At 41.1% G+C, this 21,100-nt stretch overlaps 1 protein-coding gene across 4 annotated transcripts in view; it reads right to left on the bottom strand.

Moving 5' to 3' along the window:
* Window positions 1-10,899, bottom strand: part of FAM91A1 (family with sequence similarity 91 member A1) — a 43,421-nt gene extending 32,522 nt beyond the window's left edge. For 2 of the 4 annotated variants that reach the window (XM_073794723.1, XM_019932037.3), the window contains exons 1-5: window positions 10,645-10,896; window positions 4,124-4,208; window positions 2,963-3,114; window positions 1,042-1,099; window positions 273-340 (exon numbers count right to left, since the gene is read on the bottom strand). In XM_073794723.1, the coding sequence (XP_073650824.1) occupies window positions 273-340; window positions 1,042-1,099; window positions 2,963-3,114; window positions 4,124-4,208; window positions 10,645-10,716 (435 nt within the window). In that variant the 5' untranslated portion in view covers window positions 10,717-10,896. Of the gene's footprint in view, window positions 1-272; window positions 341-1,041; window positions 1,100-2,962; window positions 3,115-4,123; window positions 4,209-10,644 lie in introns of all 4 variants that reach the window. The other 2 variants (XM_073794725.1, XM_004315063.4) reach the window with 2 other exon arrangements.
* Between the last annotated feature and the right edge of the window lie 10,201 nt (window positions 10,900-21,100).

The raw sequence follows: 21,100 nt of genomic DNA, 5'->3' as shown, positions 1-21,100 counted from the left end.
AAGTGAACCCTGGGAGTGGAATGAGCAGGTGAAAAGACCAGCAGAGCAAAGTTAATTTTTAAAAATAAATGAAATGTCTTATGTTTTAGATATTTTTAATTCAATAATCACTTAAGCTATAACCTAGAGATACTGATGAGTTGTTTCTGTATTAAGCATATTTTATTTGATGAAAGAAATCATAATTCATTATTTCTACTACTTAAAAATTTAATCTGATTGTGTGATAAGGAGGACAAGAAATTTGAAGGGAAGGGAAACAACTAACTTACTTTTGACGATCTACACTGATTCATCAGATCAATGTACTGGTTCCTTCCTATGCCAAGAAGCCTTAGACCTAAAAGAAAGAGCCTTTCCTTTAAAATCATTTAATACATCTTGAAATGTCAGACACTCACAACCTACTAGGAAAAAACCTTTGACTTTCATTCCTCTTTTGATTACTGACAGATGATCAATATCAAATTAAAAAGAATTCTTCAAACAAAATATAAAAGACAAGCAACTGGGAGTGGTGAATTCAAGCTGACACTTTGACAATGCTAACTGAGAAAATTTTTAAAAAGCAGAAGTCCTCCCAATTCCAGGAAGTCAAAATGTACTTCTCAGCAAAAGTTTCTTCTTAATACAACAGAACTATGTCACATTTCAAATACACACTTCATTAAAATAAGCATAATAAAACACCAGCAAATTATGTTAGTAACAACCATATATCATGCTGCAAAAATATTGTGCACAAATTTTCTTTCCTCATTTGGTATACACCACAGCCCAAGTAACAGAACTTCATTCTCTAGAAATACAGAGACTAGTCCCATTTTTCTGATTCTACCACTCCAAAATATTCTCTTAGACATTTAGACAAAATCTTATACTTGACTTGTATCACCTGATAAAATTCCTATCAATAATGTTGCTTGCTGTTCTCATCTTTCAAGTCTTCCAGGTTAAAAGCACAATAATGAAAGGCAAGAGCACGCATGCACAAAGACACTCTAAACATTGCCTCGTTCTTCAGCATAATTAAATACTTACAGTCAGCAGCAGTGAAATTGGGCAATGAATCATAACTTTTCTCACTGTTCATAATGTCCTTTTAAAAAGAAAAAAACGTAAATGTTAAGCGCAAAATGTCCTTGCCACAGGAAGCACTGAGATCAGAGCCTGGCAACCTAGAGCGTGCATGTCACAGTGTGGCATGTACCACGAGGTCCCAACCTAGCAACTGAAGGTCAGGCTTTCAGGTCTGGGTTCCTCACAGCGCATTATGAAGCCCAGACAGTTGCCCAGTAACCTCTGCCCTGTGGAAGCTATGCAAGGAATACCTCTCTCAGAGTTCAGGGTTCCAGGCTCTCCACACTTCATACCTGATCCTAGACTCCTACCCTAGGATTAGAGAGAATCCCGAGAGAAGGCCCAACAGTGTGTCATAGCTCCATTAACAAGCATCCAAGACAAGCACTGCTGACAGAGACCTTAACCGCTCAGCAGCCTCTGCTCCTCCAAATCCCAACCAGCAACAGAGTCAAACTCAGGATCCAGCTTCTTGCAACCCTCATCTGTTTCTCCAGTAATAAACCAGCTGTTTACTGTGGGGATAAGACCCATTTTTAGCCCAGGAGTTATACCCAATGGTATAAAAACAGATACCAGAGAACAGCAAGCACATGGATGCACTGAAAGCTAGTAAATGGGACAAAACCTCACTCTATTATCTCCCCCAAACCTGTGGATAACACCAGAAAAATAATCAGAGAGATAGCAACAAAACTATTCTACACACTGCTTAGCTGCCACCTTCATTATGCTACCCTGGTTCTAGGGAAAGGGACTGACAGAAACCTGGGCGGCCAGGCCTCAAGCTTTACTTTGTATTTCCTCCAAAACAGGGACACAGGAGACATGGGACTATAGAAGTGCCTGTGAAGAAGGGGCTTAAGGAGACAGGCAAAGGGAGCTCCTGTGAAGGCAGCCACGTCCTAAAGGGAGCTAACCTCACTGCTACTGCAGGCGCCCAACTCCTTCAGTTCTAGGCTGCCCTCTGCTCTTCAAGTGGCTGGTGAGCCCAGAACAGTAGCACTCAAATAGAATTAACAGCAAATGAATACTAGATAAATACTGCCAAGCTTTACATAAAACCCACTTAAAAACAGTATATAGGGGCTTCCCTGGTGGCGCAGTGGTTGAGAGTCTGCCTGCCGATGCAGGGGACACGGGTTCGTGCCCTGGTCCAGGGGGATCCCGCATGCCGCAGAGCAGCTGGGCCCGTGAGCCATGGCCGCTGAGCCTGCGCGTCCGGAGCCTGTGCTCCGCAACGGGAGGGGCCGCAGCAGTGAGAGGCCCGCGTACCGCAAAAAAAAAACAAAAAAAACGCCAAAAAACCAGTATATAACTACTATTTAAAGCTATTCAACACAGGCCTAAAAACTGCCTTTGGAAAAAGGCTAACATCTAAAAGTTAGTAATCACAGAAAGATTAGCAACCAGGACTACTAATACAATTCTATTCTTCTGAAACATGCATTATATAATGTTGGGTCTATATCATCATTTATTCTTTCTACAGTTAGAAAACAGCTAAATATATTAAGCTTCTCTGAGCTCAATGTTCAATTCTGTCACCCACATTTTCAACCTTAACAGTGTATTAAAAGCAATAAATTTTATACAAACTGTGCTAACATAAATGGCTGATTAACGCTACAACAGCACAAAGGGTCAACAACGTCTTCAAGAACACAGAATAAAGACAGATACTTTCCTGCTGAGAAAACACTGATAAGGACAACTACTTGCACAAGTGTGGCTACAACAGTTAACTATTAAGCAACCATCTTTTTTACACTATAAACTCAGAAACAATGTCCACCGTGGCTGAGGGCTGGTCATCATTCACAAAGTGTCCCCGACATGAAGTCCCATCCCATCCCTGAAGATTCACGTACTGTAAACTCACCTCCATAATCCCAGTATAATATAAAAATGGTGTTATCCTCAGGCCCTTTACCATGATATCTGATAAATGGTAAGGGTACAGCATGAGATGATCTCGACTGTACTTTAAGAGTTCCTCATAGTACTTGCGTTCATCTTTCTTGACATGTTTAACTGGGAAAGAAAGGGAAATTCTCCAGTTTTTTTTCAGATCTTATACTTAAATATAATTATAAATGCAAGGAGAAACACTTTACAAACTAATATTAATTAAAAAGAGAAGTATGTAAATTGGAAGAGAATAAAACAATCTAAGTTGGAACAAAGAAACAATTACACCACAAGCAACAGACTTCAGAGTATATAAGTAAAATATATGGGACAGAAAAGTAGAGAAATAATTCTTAACAAATCAAAGAGCAAAGAAAGTGAACATGGAATGTCTCCCCCAAAAAACATAAGCTATAATCCATCCAACCCCTATGATACTTTACAAGACAGCCAATCTGAATGGCCGTTTTCTATGAAATCAAGTCTATTTTTAAACATTATTTGCTGGTTTCTGTGTTTTAAATGTAAAAAAACCTCTGATTTCCATGGAATATGTTTTCATAGAAAACCTATCTCTGAAATACTATGCTTAAAATAAGAGTAACAAATGGGAGGGAAGACTAGCAGGGCAACAGAATAATCAAAGTAATCTGACAAATAAAAAGCAAACATTTTTAAAAAAGTTTTTTTTAAAAAATGGAGCCAATTATGTTTAAAATTTGTTCCAATTATTATAGAAAGAGTCTTCATTAAAGTTGTATTATTTGGAAAATTTATAGAGACCAAAACAAAACTCAAAGTCAAAATTCATTAAGAAGGAACGTACTTCTTTTCTGGCATATTTTCTCACTAAACTAAAAAGAGGACAACTGAATCAAAATTAATATTCTATAGGTAAAATGAATCTATAAACAGTACTCTAAAAAATAATTTTCATTGGAATTAGAAAGAAGAATCTACTTGCTAATGCAAATTATTGTTAGGTGTGATGGGTCATTATAGAATTTATTAAAGGCTGTACATGGAAAAATTTCAGTACTATGAAATATATAATAAAAAGATAGGACAGATTTATGAAAACGTAATTCAGCAGTAGTCATTTCTACCTCAATGTAAAAATGTCTCTACTTACCTAAGTTATTTCTGTATCGTAACTGATTGCGGATACTGTACAGGACAACCTGCTTCTCATATTCTCTCTGTGAATTTCCAAGACTCTAAAAAAAATTTCAAATAGATTTAAAATAGTTTCCAAACTAAACAACAGTACTTTTACCCCATAAAATTTCAATACCATGCCCCCTAATTTTATCCTGGAATCTCTAATTTCCAGAACTAAGTAAAGATTTTCTTAAATTTTATCATACAAACTTTCCTGCTATGGTATTAGAGCAAAAATTCAATGTGTTTATCTTCAGTCTCCCTTTCTAAAAGGATTTACTGAAATTATCTAAAGTATTTAATATCAGATAAAAGAGCAGTCTGAGAACATAACTTCACTTAAGTTAACAAAAAACTAAGTTCTACACATAAAGATTTCCTTCTCTTGTTTTTTTTAAACATTTTTACTGGAGTATAAATGCTTTACAATGGTGTGTTAGTTTCTGCTTTATAACAAAGTGAATCAGTTATACATATACATAGGTCTCCGTATCTCTTCCCTCTTGCGTCTCCCTCCCTCCCTCCCTCCCACCCTCCCCATCCCACCCCTCTAGGTGGTCACAAAGCACCAAGCTGATCTCCCTGTGCTATGCGGCTGCTTCCCACTAGCTATCTATTTTACATTTGGTAGTGTATATATGTCCATGCCACTCTCTCACTTTGTCCCAGCTTACCCTTCCCCCTCCCCGTATCCTCAAGTCCATTCTCTAGTAGGTCTGTGTCTTTATTCCTGTCTTGCCCCTAGGTTCTTCATGACCATTTTTTTTTTTTTTAGATTCCATATATATGTGTTAGCATACGGTATTTGTTTTTCTCTTTCTGACTTACTTCACTCTGTATGACAGACTCTAGGTCCATCCACCTCACTACAAATAACTCAATTTCGTTTCTTTTTATGGCTGAGTAATATTCCATTGTATATATGTGCCACATCTTCTTTATCCATTCATCCGCTGATGGACACTTAGGTTGCTTCCATGTCCTGGCTATTGTACATAGAGCTGCAATGAACACTGTGGTACATGTCTCTTTTTGAATTATGGTTTTCTCAGGGTATATGCCCAGTAGTGGGATTGCTGGGTCATATGGTAGTTCTATTTGTAGTTTTATAAGGAACCTCCATACTGTTCTCCATAGTGGCTGTATCAATTTACATTCCCACCAACAGTGCAAGAGGGTTCCCTTTTCTCCACACCCTCTCCAGCATTTACTGTTTGTAGATTTTTTGATGCAATCCCTATCAAACTACCAATGGCATTTTTCACAGAACTAGAACAAAAAATTTCACAATTTGTATGGAAACACAAAAGACCCCGTATAGCCAAAGCAATCTTGAGAAAGAAAAATGGAGCTGGAAGAATCAGGCTCCCTGACTTCCAACTATACTACAAAGCTACAGTAATCAAGACAGTATGGTACTGCCACAAAAACAGAAATATAGATCAATGGAACAGAATAGAAAGCCCAGAGATAAACCCACACACATATGGTCACCTTATCTTTGATAAAGGAGGCAAGAATATACAGTAGAGAAAAGACAGCCTCTTCAGTAAGTGGTGCTGGGAAAACTGGACAGGTACATGTAAAAGAATGAAATTAGAACACTCCCTAACACCATACACAAAAATAAACTCAAAATGGGTTAAAGACCTAAATGTAAGGCCAGACACTATCAAACTCTTAGAGGAAAACATAGGCAGAACAGTCTATGACATAAATCACAGCAAGATCCTTTTTGACCCACCTCCTAGAGAAATGGAAATAAAAACAAAAATAAACAAATGGGACCTAATGAAACTTTAAAGCTTTTGCACAGCAAAGGAAACCATAAACAAGATGAAAAGACAACCCTCAGAATGGGAGAAAATATTTGCAAATGAAGCAACTGACAAAGGATTAATCTCCAAAATTTACAGCAGCTCAATATCAAAAAAACATACAACCCAATCCGAAAATGGGCAGAAGACCTAAGTAGACATTTCTCCAAAGAAGATATACAGATTGCCAACAAGCACATGAAAGAATACTCAACATCATTAATCATTAGAGAATTGCAAATCAAAACTACAATGAGATATCATCTCACACAGGTCAGAATGGCCATCATCAAAAGATTTCCTTCTTGACCATCTCCAATTTGTGTAGATGGATAGATTCTTGCACCTACATTTATTTAAATTTAAGAATGGCCACTAAGGACAGATCCCCGTCTGATGACTACTTACAGTTGAGGGCTATGATTATTAAAAATTAAGATTCCTGGAGAATGTACACTTAAAAAATACCTCTAAATACGATTATTTCTTAAAAACGTCATCTTATGGCCTCATCAGAAAACACTTATGACAATTTTAGAATTTCCGATATATTTTTTAGTGAGCAAAATGCTTTCTAGCTGTGAATTTAGTGTTTTAAGTCCAAAATTGGGTTCTCATGAAAGCAAAGAATAAGTCTGTCTGATTATAGTTAACATGATATTCAATGTGAGACCATAAACTTAATTTAATATACGACTGCTATCCCCCTTCTAATTACTAGCTATGATCTTTCCAACACACTATAAAATAAGACATCTTAAGAGATTAATGACAGAAGGAACAGAGGACTCAGTTATTATACTTCTCACTCATAGGTTTCTGAAAGCCAAGGTAAATGTCCATGCACATACTTTCACTTAAGGCCATCTTCACAAAACAGATGAAACTCACATCTAAATAAACTGGCACACAACTGGAACTACTGGTGGGTAGCATTTTAAGAAAAAAGGGACATAACGTGAGAAAACTAAAAATCTTTCTTCCTGCATCTAGATTAATTGATTTATCACAGGTTGAACCATAAGCCACACTACTGCTGAAATGTTATGTGCTGACATTATTTTCATCCATTTTAACATTACAAGAAGTTAGGAGTAAAGTTCATTGTAGAGATACTGCTCTCCTATCTTTTATGTAGCACCAAAACCAGGGCCACTATTGAAGATATTTAGGGGATTCAAAATATTAGGCTTTCTGTAAAATTTTAAAGGATCTCCTCTAGCTCTACTGCCAAATAAAAGTCTCTTTCTCAAGGAACAGAGAACACACACACTCACTCACACAGCAGACAATTTGCTAAAATCTCAGCAACTTCCAAACTTGAGGATTTACTCTTCTGTTTCAAAATAAGTCCCTTAATTTATTCTAACTTACAACCGTTTTCTCCCTTTAAAACTCTGTTCCCAGTAACTCCAGGATAAAAAGTGTAAATCAAGCCACTTACACAAAATATAAGGTCCCCATTATTTGTAAGTTAATGAGAGAATACAGTATCTACTAAACATCTAAGTCTTTGCGCTAGTCATTAAGTAATGACTGGTCCTGATCGATACATGTGCAGACACACAAATAACTAAAAACTGCATTAACAGCTGATTTTATTCTTCACTACCCTTGTACATAAAATATAATTGCTTTGTTCACAAAGATTCTTTGGCTTCTCTTCCACGCCCACCCCAATTTCCCACCATCCACATTTTAAAACACTGCTGCCACTACAGGAGGCAACGAAAGAAAGGTCATTTTACTGGGAGACAGTGCAGACCCTGTAGAAATTCCCACCAGGTCTGACAAATGAAGCTGGGCTGCAGATAAAAGGAACTAAAACAGACGGAGTGACATAGAAACCGGCTGTAAAACACCCACTGTGGATCACATGATGCTAAAAGCATAAAGAATTCTTTCTAAAGCTTTTGCTCCTACAAACCCCAATGCGCACCACCTCCCCCAAAATACACAATAGTTTTTTTTAATTGACCCTCCTTGGAACCTCATCATAAAATTTCCCTTCAAATAAAACTATGAATTGTTTTGAACAATGAATACTGGTAAACTACATAGAAAGATCCTGAAATAATGGCCTGATCCAAAACTTTTTAATGGATTTCTGAAAGTCTAGTATAGCTCACACCATGTAAAAAATTTTCATCTCATTTATATAAAAACTATTTTTTCAAATATTTTTTCAAAAAAAATCTGAATCACCTTCCACCAGCTTTCAAAACTGGGAAATATGAGTCACTTTCAAATTAAACTCATCAAAACTTACCAGAAACTCTTATCAAAGTACTTAGTATCTGTAACACCAAAAACCAAATTCTTTCCACACAAGGACTATTCCCCACTTTTAAACTGACTAAGCTTTAGCTCCTGGAAAAAAATCTCAGACTGATACTATCACTCATTCACTGCAAAAGTATTTACTAAAAGCCAACTAAGAGATAGGTGCTCAAAATACAAAAGCAAAAACAAGTAATGTAACCAGAAAATACAACATAGTGGGGTAAGTGCTATGGTTGAGAAATACAGTGCTGGGGCAGCACACCTGAGGGTCAACTACTCCAGAGATAGGTCAGGAAAACCTTTCTAGAGGAATTAACATCTCAATTCAAAAAGAAGCAACATGTAATCTATGGAGACAAATAGAAATAGGACTGGGTTTGCATTTTAGAAACCTCACCACAGTATAGTATGAAGAATGGATAGGAAGGTACTTTTCTGAGTGCTAGACACCAGACAAAGCTGATGTCCTAATCCAAGGTAGACCTAGGGAAAAAGAGCAAGGCTAGAGAAAATCCATGAAGTAATTTGTACAGATGGGTTTTGCAACACCTTCTACAAGCGAAAGCTTATCCTAAGCTAAAACACCAATTCTTGTAAGTGATCTCACCAAAAAAAGTTTTAATTTAATGTCATGCTTGTGCTTAAGTATAACACTGTTCTGAGATTATTTTTAATAGTCATGACTAAGGTTTGGAAAGGTTTTTGCCATATGTACAAAATAGATAATAAGAACCTGCTGTATAAAAAAATAAATAAAATTCTAAAACTCAAAAAAAAAGCCTTTTCCCAATACTAATTAAGATCAATTATTTCTGTTGGACATAACTGAATCATCCGTCTTTCTTCTATTATGTTACATTTATTTTTGTGAAATGAAGAGTACAGAAAACATGGAAACAAAAGATTGTTGGTTCTTCCAGCTGTCTTGCCATATGCCACAAAACCCTAAAAACAAAAAGTGCCCATCAAAGCCCTCATTCCAGCTTAACAAGAGAAAGTCTGTCAGGTTTAGAGCTTTCTTCCTCCCATTCAAGATTAACGTCACATGGGCAGCCACTGCCACCCAAGAATTCTGAGTTCCTTAAATTTATCTTTCCACTTCCTTGTATTTTTGGTATCTTGAAGTGAAAGCGTTTTCTCTGCCACACAATGCACCGCCAGAACCTTAAATTATTCATTTCCTGGAACTAAGACCCCAAGCTGGGAGAGGAGGCAAAGTAATAATCCTTATACCATCACCACCAACAACCCAAACTTTCCAAATATGCCAGGGTCCAGCACCAATGGAAAACAGAATTTCACTCTCAACCAAGCAACATGGCGGGAACTTGAAGGTCCATCTATGACCAGAGAGAAAAAGTGTCTTCTATACAGCACATATCACTTCTTCATAATCTTTACCACCGCTCACCATATTATGTATTTATTCATTTATTTGTTAACTGTCTTTCTTTACTGAAACGTAAGCTCCATGAAGACAGGGCTTTCCCGTGTTGACTGTTGCAAATAACCCGCACCTAAAACAAGGCATAGCACATAGTAGGTGTTCAATAAATATCTGTAAAACAACTGAGTAAAAATAACACTCAAGCATTTGAGAACTACCTCTCAGACAAAAACCTCCTGTCGCTCTCTTGTTGCAACATCTCTAATAAACTCATCTTGTTGACAGACTGAAGTCCAACAAAACAAAGTCCGAAAGCCCTTTAAAATCCGGCCCTGACCGCTACCACTCCCCACGCACTCACCAAGCCCCACTGCCAAACACACCAATACATCTACACCTCCGGATTCCGGTGATGGAGGAGGTCGCTCACTACTCTCAAAGCACGCTTTCACTCGTCCAAGCTTCTTAAAATGACTTTCCCTCTCGCTGGAAAATCTTGAATCCCTCTTATCTATCTCTTATTCGTCCTTTAATGCCCAATTTAAATGCCTCCCCTACACAACGTCCTGACACTCCCTGGACGGTTTCTGACGCCCTCCTCTGCGCGCTCGCATATACTATCATGCAGGTTCGTGTGAGCTGCTATCAGCCTGTAACGGATTCATTTGTTTCTCGTCCCTTTCCCACCATCCCGCAGTTCTGGAGGTCAAGAGCCGTGTTTTAAATTTGTTTCGAAGGTGCCTAGCGCAGTGCCCGGTTGAAGGGAGTCTGCGTGCGAAGGCGGCAAGCGAGTCCACTGGACACCATTCCATCCCATTTCGAAACGGCCCCATCCTGCCCCTGTGGCCCCAGGACCGTCCCCTCCTCACCCGCGGGCTGCGGGTAGGTTATCTCAAGACCCTGGGCGAGAGAAGGCCGGGAGCCAGCCCAGAGGCGCCAGCCTCGGCCCCGCGGGCTCGGCGAGCAGGTGACGGCGGGGCGGGACCCCGGCCCCAGGTTCCATACCTGCCTCACGTTGGCCGGCAGCTTGCTCCAGGGGTAGTTGTGCCGGATGTGGAACTCCACGTCTATGTTCATGACGCCGGGAGCCCGGGAGGGCGGCGGCGGCCAGGACCGCAGCTGGAACGACGCCTCCCGCCTGCCCGCCCGTAGCCCGTCCGAGGAGCCCGCGGGAGGCCCCACGCCTCACACTGCGGACGGCCCGGGCTGCCCCATGGCCTGGGCTCCCGACAGCTCGGTGCGGCCCGGGCCACGGGGCACGGGAGCAGAGGAGACAGGTGACCGGACGCCTCGGCTGCTCCAAGTTTCTTCCTAGTTTCGGCCCGCCGGAAATGGCTTCGGGCGTGCGTCACTTCCGCCCGCCGGCGCGAGGCCGGGGGTCCGAGGCCGGAGGGCGGAGCCCGGGACCAGCCTTCATGCCCGCCCCCTGCAAGCTGAGGGGCGGGACAGCGAGGTACAGCCGGCAGGGACCCCGGTAGTCGTGCCTTGCTCGAGCGCTCCGTGTCGTTCTGTCAGTCTCTGGATGAATTGATTGGGTTTGTATTGCCATTGCTGGATGACCCACTTTCCCCCAAATGCGAGCCCGGGTGGCCCTGGAGCAGGCGGTTACAGGCGCTGGGGGAGGGCCGGCCAAGAAGCAGCGACTTGGGAAGGGGGCCATAGTTGACTTAAAAACGGGCAAGAGGGCTTCCCTGGTGGCGCAGTGGTTGAGAGTCCGCCTGCCGACGCAGGGGACATGGGTTCGTGCCCCGGTCCGGGAAGATCCCACGTGCCGCGGAGCGGCTAGGCCCGTGAGCCATGGCCGCTGAGCCTGCGCGTCTGGAGCCTGTGCTCCGCAACGGGAGAGGCCACAACAGTGAGAGGCCCGCGTACCGCAAAAAAAAAAAAAAAAAAAAAAAAGGGCAAGAACGGTGAGGTCCCGGGGGCTCTTAAGAGCCAACCCCGAACCGAGGCCAGGTGGAAGGGGTCCAGGCTCATGAAGGAAATGTGTAAGTCAGAGCTTTCCCCCCAGTGGAGTGGAGTAAAGGTCTAGCGATGCTTCATCCCCTCCTGATAGCTGCTACATCTTGTGGAAGAGGAACAGTTGGGCTCTCCTTCAGAGCTCCACATTCTTGTTTTGTTGCGACCCGGTTGGCGGGATCTTAGTTCCCCCACCAGGGACTGACCCCCCTGGCCCTCTGCAAGCGCAGAGTCCTAGCCATTGGACGGCCAGGGAATTCCCACAAAGGTCCAAATTCTTAAAATGTAGGGATTCAGGGAGTTGAAATGGTAAACAGCCGGTGCTGACGTGGGGGAGGTCCAGAAGTAATCTAGGAGATAAGATTCTTGCGTGCAGCCTGTTACTGTTCTGCTCCTTACAGATGGCTCCGGAGTCACTTTTTAAAGGCAGAAATTAAGACACTCTTAATTTCAGTTCTAGTGAGAAGGTCTTTGGGGACACTTTCTTCCATAATTTGTTACACTGGCTTAGCAAACCCATGACCCTTGTTACTGGCAAGCAACCACAGTATCTGTTTCAGTTTTAAACCATTGTTTTAAGGGCCTTCCCTGGTGGTCCAGCGGTAAAGAATCCGCCTTCCAATGCAGGGGACAATCCCTGGTCCCGGGGAACTAAGATCCCACATGCTGCGGGACAACGAAGCCCCCGCACCACAACTGCTGAGCTCGCACTCCTCAACGAGAGAGCCCATGCGCCCTGGAGCCCTTGTGCCACAACTAGAAAGATAAAGCCGCACTCCACAACTAGAGAGAAGCCCGAGCGCCACGACAAAAGATCCCGCACACCTCGACGAAGATCCCATGTACTGCAAATACGACCCGACACAGCCAAGAAAACAAGGAAAATAAATAAATTTTAAAAAGAAAACAATGGTTTTAAATATTTTATTCCACACCTGACAGATGTATACTTAGAACTTTTTATGACACCTAGGGCACAGCTCAGCAGCAGCCTGACGCATGGCGGAGACCTTATTATCTCTAATGGGTTGAAACAAATATGACCCACGCTGCCCTTGCATAGATGTATTGGACTCGTGTTATCCAACTATAAGAGCCCATAACTAAATGCTTTGACGCCTATGACTACAGACCCTCGACATCATAGCTAAAATTAAAAGAACTCTGACCATGAGATGTTTATTCAACAAGTATTGATTGCCTGCCTGCTATGTATTAAGCCCTTGACTTACAACAGGTTATTTCTCACAAACTTATGAAAGAATCCCACTCTTAAAATCCCAGTTTAACAGAGGAGGAAACCGAGGCTTGGCAGGGCTGCCTGACTTACTCATAAGATCATACAGGTGGTAGAGACAGCGCCAAACTGGAGCCTAAGACTCTCTCCTGCCAGAGCCATCCTTTCAATTCCTTGATTCAGGCTCTCACTGAACTGTTCTGCCTGCTGTTCCAGTTCAGATAATGTTCATTTAAAGTCAACAACATAAATCCCCCTCAACAATATTTTTTTGAATAATTAAGTGTAGAAGAACTCATATTCTTCCAAAGTCTAACTTTGATTTAATGCAATGTCACGATGAAAATTAAAGTCAACATAATTTTTAAATCTTTGTAAACCATTGTTTAGGGAATTATAGCAAACATGAGCACCTGCTAAATTCATCTTTTTTGTTTATCAACAAATATTGACTATAGACACATCAAAAACTACAGAAGTAGACAGGGGATGGTGGAAGTGAACTTACACCTGCTAAATCAATAAGACACGGACCTTTGGAAACTTGACCATCAAAAGAAAAGAATCTAACTCAGTAAGTAGAATAGGAAAGATTAGTATAGAAAAGATCCTAATGCAGCAAGTAGCTGAGAAAGAAATTTGAAGGAGGAAATGGTAATGGGTCAAAGCTACGTATGGGAAAAATCCAAACAACAAGCCCTTCTAAGTAGGAACTGATGACAGAGCTTGGCTTATGAAACACAGGTGCTAATTAAAATACTGATCTGCCTCATTTCCCCCAAGGCGCCAGTCTTTGAGAGACGGGAAACAAAGCAGTTCAGAGAGACCATAGGTTAATCCACAGGGCTCAAAGACCCCTGTGCTGGGAAGTTCAGGAACAGGACTGCTCCCTCAAACACCAGGAAGCAGGGCTTCCCTGGTGGCGCAGTGGTTGAGGGTCTGCCTGTCAATGCAGGGGACAGGGGTTCGAGCCCTGGCCTGGGAAGATCCCACATGCCGCGGAGCAACCGAGCCCGTGAGCCATGGCCGCTGAGCCTGCGAGTGAGAGGCCCGCGCACCATGATGAAGAGTGGCCCCCGCTCTCCGCAACTAGAGAAAGCCCTCGCACAGAAACGAAGGCCCAACACAGCCAAAAATAAATATAAAAATTAATTAATAAAAAAAAAAACACCAGGAAGCAAAAACAACTCATTGGGCTCCACATGTAGCACTCATTACATCATAGAGCCTTTCTGGTAAACGATAATGTCCATTCTTTTAGGTCCTTGACTCAGACCCCCTACTATTTCTGCTTCCGTAGACCTTTGCTATTCAAATTCCAGAGAGGTCAGAAACTGCAGAGTGTTAGAAACCCGATTCCAGAAGCTACCATTCAAATTAACCTCATGGGTAAACAGTGTGTTCAGAAATACAAGTGCAATGAGATTCCATCTTATCTGGCTTTACCAACTTGGACTAAGGAAAATTACTCAGTTGTCTTGAGCAGCTGCCCTTCAGAAAGACTACAGAACCATTTCATTCCCACAATTCCAACAAAAGTAAGGAGCAGAAACAACCCAGAAGTAGGGCGCTATCTGGTGGACTAATTTCACAAACTCCAGAATATCACTCCCTGTGGTAAATAGAATAATAGTCCCCAAAGATGTCCCCATTCTCATTCCCTGGAACCTGAGAATATGCTGCCTGATATGGCAGAAGGGTCTTTGCTGGTGTGAGTAAGCGAAGGATCTTGAGATAGGGGTATATCCTGGATTATCCGAGTGGGCTCAATGTAATCACAGGGGTCTTAGGAGAGGGAGGCAGGAAAGTCGGTCAGAGACGGAGACGGGACAATTGAAGCAGAGGTTGAAGTGACACAGGGCCCCAGGGCAAAGAACATGGGCAGCTTCTTGGATCTGGAAAAGGAAAACAGATTCTCCCCCAAAGCTCCCCAAAAGATCATAACCCTGCCAACTCATTTTGGACTTCTGATCTCCAGAACTCTAGGATAATAAATTTGTGTTGTTTTAGGCACTAAATTTGCAGTAATCTGTTACCGCATCCATAGGAAATTAATATACTCCCACAACAATCAAATACTCCAACACCCAAACAGCTGGTCAAATTCATATTTCATAATTAAATCAAATTTCATAATTAAACCATTGTAGTTGAAGTATAAATACCCTTAGGAAGAATAATAGCTTTTTAGCCTTATCATTTTTTAGTATGTACAAGCTATCGCATCTTTTTCTGAGAGGAAGTTGGAAAGAGAAAGAGCTTGGGGATTAAATGAGGCCAAGGAAGGACCTGTAGAGGAGGAAGGGGTGTCTAGAGAGAAGAAAGAGGAAGTCACTGCGAACATTTTGTTTCACAGTTTTGCCTGGGCCTGACCTTGGCCATGGTTTTACCTCCTGAATGTGCTTTGCTCTGTTCCACGAACCAAGGCATCACCCCTGATGCTCAGCACCATGACCTAGCTTGTTATCACCTCACGGCTTTTGCCCTTGCTGTTCCCTTGGCTTCGAATGCCTTTCCCCAGACCTTTGCAAAGCAGGCTCCCTTCACTCCACCCATTGTCACTTAGAGTGGCCTTCACCAAATTCTCTGTCCGACCTAGCCACTTCTCCCCCACCTCTCTGCAACACATTATCTTGGTTTATTTTCTTTGTTGCAAAGAATCACTAATGGACATTATCCTGCTTGATTTCTTGTTTATTTTCTGTCTCCCCAGCAAAAATACAATCTCCATGGAAGAAAGAACTTTGTCTCGTCATCAGTCTATCCCCAGTACCTAGAATCATGCCTCACACATAGTAAGTGCTCAATAAATGCCATTGAATGTATTGAATGAGTGAATCCGTTTTGTGACATCCGAACTCTTCCATGTCACCTTCTTGATTAAGCCTTCCCCAACCACGTTATTTAAAACTATAAAACATCTCCAGTCCTTCTCAGCCACCTCCCCTACATTACTTTTCTTTATAACACTTATTACCATCTAATATATTTAATAATTTACTTAGTTTTAAAATTATTTGTCTCCCCTATCAGACGCGAAGCACCCCAAATGTAGGAACTTCTGTCTGCTTTGTTCTCAGCCTTGGCCTCAGGCTTAGAACAACACATAGTATTGAATGAATGAATAGATGTTGCATAGGGAGCCGAATTCTCCTAAAAATCCAGATTTGGGGATCTTCTTGAAAATGTGGGAAATCCCACAGCATTGGACACCCTTCCCCACACCAGTCAGTGGAGCTGAGGACAGGCTACCCGGATTAGACAGAACGTGGGCTTTCTCAGGGCCACGTTCTCCACCACCCCTACCTCTGTTAAGAAGTTGTCAGTTGCAAAACCCATCTCACTTGTACTTTGTTTATCTCAGGGTAGAGAAATATTTCTCTAACCTTGTCTCTGTCCAAACTGAAGGAAATGAACGCTAGACTGGAAGGCCCAGCCGTCCATTCTCACTCACATTATAGACTACAGAAATACCAAGACATTTAGAATTCCCTAAATGTGCCACACTCCTTAATCCCTTTGGGTCTTTGCATACAGAATACCCCTGTCTGGAATGCTTTTCCTCCATCTCCACCTGAAAACTTTCTCATCCTGACACTGTGAATGGAACACTGAAGAATCAGGAGGTGAGAATGGAGAGGTGGGAGGAAGCACGATCATATGGGACCATTGTCCTCTACATTAGGGAGTTTCTAGGATTTTCTTCTACAAGTGATAGAAAACAACTTAAGAGCTGTCTGTTTTAGAGAGAAGCTGAGAGATCCTTTGCCATATAGCCTGGGAAATATGAATATTATATATTTATATAATAAGAGAATGTTATATTTCTGCCATCTGAAGTCAGTCTGTGTTTAGAACACTTGTGGTCTACGTGGCAATGAATACTGTTCCAACAGCAAGCCACGTCACCTCAACACAAAGCCTGAACAATTGTAATCGTTACAGTGCCCACTAGGGGCTGATCTCACACAACATTTCTATACCTACAACCTAAGTTCTACACTTCCTCATTTCTGACTATTGACTTTTATCCACACCATTCTCTCAAGCCTCAAAGTCCTTGAAATTCTTTCTCTAATTTGTCTCCAGTATCTGATAGCAACAGATACTTCCTTGGAAACTGATGGAGTTAGGACTGCTGAGCAGTGGTCCAGCTGAGGTTTGTACCATCTCAAGGTCACCATTGAGCCTCGAGTTTTGGAGCAGAGCTCCTTGGTAGCTCTGGTAGACAGGCTAAGTCAGTCAGCTACAGGCATGGTTTATCCTTAACTGAAAATATTTTCACAATATCCATGATGGGGAGTAAAATCACATTTTGAGGGAATAGGATTTGTGAATTCTACAGTAGGTATGCAACTTAATTTTTTAAAAAGAGGTTGGACTAGCTGGAAAAATAACTATAGAGGTAAAAGGGACAAGGTTATGAAAGCCCAGACAAGTGAGGAGGCATCTGGAGAGTTTCTCTCATTTCTCCCCCTTTACCTCATCAAATCAGTTAATTTAAGTAAGTGGATAAGATACAGAATAAAAATTTTAATGCCATTTTTTTTTACTGGGGGGAGAGGGTAGTTCTAGGAGCATGAGAATCACCTGAGTTTTTTAAACTTACCAACATCCAAACCTCACACCAGAGCAATTATATCAGAATTCTTCAGTTGGAGCCCAGGTAATGCATGTTTTTAAAATATTCCCAGGTGACTCAAAGCACAGTGTTGACAACCACTTCTCAGGCCTCTTTGGGCCTCAGGTACTCAATGAGCACTTGCTGAAATGAATTTGTAAAATGATGAGGTTAACAAAGATGACTTCTACTGTCCATTCTAACTCTACAGGTCAATAAGTACATGGCCAACTATAATATAACTTTTTTCATATTCAAAATAATCCCCCCAATCTAGACTTTTCTGTACGAGAAATAAGCAGGCATCTATTCAACACTGGTGTAGACTGAGGAAGTAATTTCTCTACCCCTTGGTAACCGTTGGGAAAGCCATGAGATAAATGAAGAATTACATGCTATTGGACTAATATGGAAATAATCTGAGTTTGTGTTACACATATGGTATGGGTCCATCTCAGATCTTTTTAGCTTATTTGGGTGTACTGTCACAGTGGCTTAGAACTGGCTGAAATGAAATATTTTTTGTTTCCTTCTACATTGTGTCACTCAAACTTTACACCTTTAGCAACAGGTAATCTAACTATCCAATAAGAAATACGAGTTTTGGGCTTCCCTGGTGGCGCAGTGGTTGAGAGTCCGCCTGCCGATGCAGGAGACACGGGTTCGTGCCCCGGTCCGGGAAGATCCCACGTGCCGCGGAGCGGCTGGGCCCGTGAGCCATGGCCGCTGGGCCTGTGCGTCTGGAGCCTGTGCTCCGCGGCGGGAGAGGCCACAACAGTGAGAGGCCCGCGTACCGCAAAAAAAAAAAAAAGAAATTCGAGTTTGTCTACTAGTATAATCTGTGATCAAGGATTAAATGAAGTATAATAGGACTGTTTCATGACCTCTGTAAATGAGATCTCAGTGAGAGACAGGATATTGTCTTGGCTCCCATTACAACTGATTCCAGGAAAATGGAAATTGGCTTTCTTGGCCCAGGTCTACGTAAGCATTTGTTCTCTCACTTTACAGAAGCAAATTCTCTTTCTTTTAGAATTTGCAAAGATTGAATTCAATGTCATTAGTGACCATATCTTTTTATAATTTGTATAGCCTTAATGCACAGCAATTTCTATCTTTCTCCCTCCCTCCCTCCCTCCCTCCCTCCCTCTCTCTCTCTCTCTCTCTCTCTTTCTTTCTTTCTTTCTTTCTTTCTTTCTATCATTTTTAAAGGATATTAAAAGCCAACTGAATCATGTACCTGGTAAAAGGTAAGCCCAGGAAAGCAAAAGTCAGGAAAAATTAATTAAAAAGCCAGTATCATCCACTTGCCTTTGAGCAGATAAGGATTATTACAGAGAAAGACAAAGCCAAGGTTCATCTTTTGAAATAAAAAAAATAGGATTTTTGAGTCTAAGACAGTAGTCTTGAAAGCCAGGCTTTGTTGAGAAACAGTTTTCTGAATTAGTTTATTTTAGTTCCCACTGGCATATCTTGAGGAGAAACAGGTGAGAAAGATGAAATCTTCAAGGTGGAGCATAGCTGAGTAGAAACCTTGCCCCAATGAGATGGCTGCATTTAAAACAGGAAGAGACCGAATTAAGAGTAATGTATACCTGAAATTAACACTATTATAAATCAACTCTACTTTAATTTGTTTAAAGAAGAGTGTCTTAACTGGTAGATTTAAGGCCCCACCCCCTGCACACACACTACCCTGTGGGGTGAGAGTGTGAGGACAAACAGATCCACCTTCAAAAATAAAGCAGCTATAATATTATTTGTCAATGTGAATGGTCGTGTATGAACATCCTCAACCCCCAAACAACGGCCAGCTTTAATCAGAGCTAAGACTTATTTTCTGCACAGAAAAGATAAGGAGCAAGGCTGCACTGGAGAGCTAGTCCCTCACTTAATTCGATGCAATAGAAAGAGGAATACAAGGATGGGTACAAGATGATAAGTGGGGCCAGTGGAAAGAAGTGGTTCTTCTGATTCTGACTTCTGGAAGCAATCGTGAAGGAGGTGACTTTTTTGTTGGACTTTAATGCTCAGATAGATCTGAAGGGATTAGAGGGAAGGTTTTGGCTGGCAAAGAATGGTATGGGAGATGCCATGAAGGCCAGGGCACACTAAAATAAAAAGGATCAGGTGATGCTCTTGCTAGACTCTGGTGTCTAGTAAAAGTTAATGATTTAATGACCAGAAAGCCCAACCTGAGAGATGATTTGTCCTTTCATAGCTCTTCAATGTTTTATGATGTATTAATACATCATGAACATAATATTGATCGTTGTATTGAAAATCCTAACAACCATATTCAAATATAGAGAATGGACATAATTTATAATCTGTCCTACTTTTACATAGAACACCACCCGCAAAAAAAAAAAAAAAAAAAAAAATAAGAGAAAAAAATTCTTGATGTGATCAAACACCAAGTCAGGGAAAGAAACATATACTGGCTTAAAAATCTAAAGAGACTGAGGTCACCTGTCATTTCTTGCCAAGTGTACAGCCACTGGATTCTAGAAAAATGAGAAGCTGGTTGTTCATTTTATAAGTAAACCACAAAGTTAAAGATTCACCACATATTGCATTGAAAACCAATAGCTGGTACAAGCTGGTACTGTGTATTTCTGATATGAGAAATGAGACATGCCTGCTATTAACGAATAATGACAGGATACTATGGAAGACTACCTCGGAAAGCATACCAGAGCGGCTTAGTCATATCATTTAATCTTGCTGGTAATTATTTCTGGGCTTCTCACTGAGAGACTTCAGAATTCTCTAGGCCAGGAGTTCTCAACTGGGGGCAATGTTGTCTCCAGGGGACATTTGACAATGTCTGGAGACATGTTTGGTTGTCACAACTGGAGAAGATATACTGGCATCCAGTGGGTAGAAGCCAGAAAGGCTGCCCTAAAATGCATAGGATAGTCCCACACATACACACAAAAAAGAATTACCTGCTCAAAATATCAATAGTGCCGAGGCTGAGAACTCTCCTTGGCACGAAAATGAGTACTCGAAAAGCATTCACCCCCAAATTTATGACTCCAAATCCTAAATCAGTTCTGCAGATTTTTGGTGCAATCATTGTACAGGAATCTAAATCCACCCTCATATATGCAGTTGTCAGGTAGAAAGTAGTGGCATGAATTCAAATCCTCACTTGACTATTTATTGAGTGAACTCTCGTTTAACCCCTTTGGGCCTTAGGTCCCTATCTGTAAAATGGGGAAATAATAGTAACTATCTCGTAAAGTTGATGTGATGTTTAAGTAAATAAACAAATGTAAAATTCTTAGAACACAGTCTTGCCCACAACACTAAATAAATGTAAAATTTTGTATTGTTAGTATTAATTTTATCATCATTATCATCATCATTACTTGGCATAAAGAGAAATGTAAAGGTTTTCATTTATCTAGACTAATTTCCAAAAATTCAGTCATTTGAATAGTAATTTTATTATTTCCAGTATCATCTAAACTACTATTTACTTAAGATTTTTCTTTAAATTGCCACACTTCACACTCTTCATAAACTTTTCCTGTCCTGTGCAGGTTTGATACCTTAACTATATCTTCCTAATGCACATAAAATAATGCCATGCTATCAAAGCAAAGATTTTGTGTTTGACATAAAATCATCTCATG

This window comes from Tursiops truncatus, chromosome 17 (genome assembly GCF_011762595.2).
Source record: "Tursiops truncatus isolate mTurTru1 chromosome 17, mTurTru1.mat.Y, whole genome shotgun sequence".
Lineage (NCBI taxonomy): Eukaryota > Metazoa > Chordata > Mammalia > Artiodactyla > Delphinidae > Tursiops > Tursiops truncatus.
Note: the sequence above shows the minus strand (reverse complement) of the source record. Positions and strands in the feature narration are given on the sequence as shown.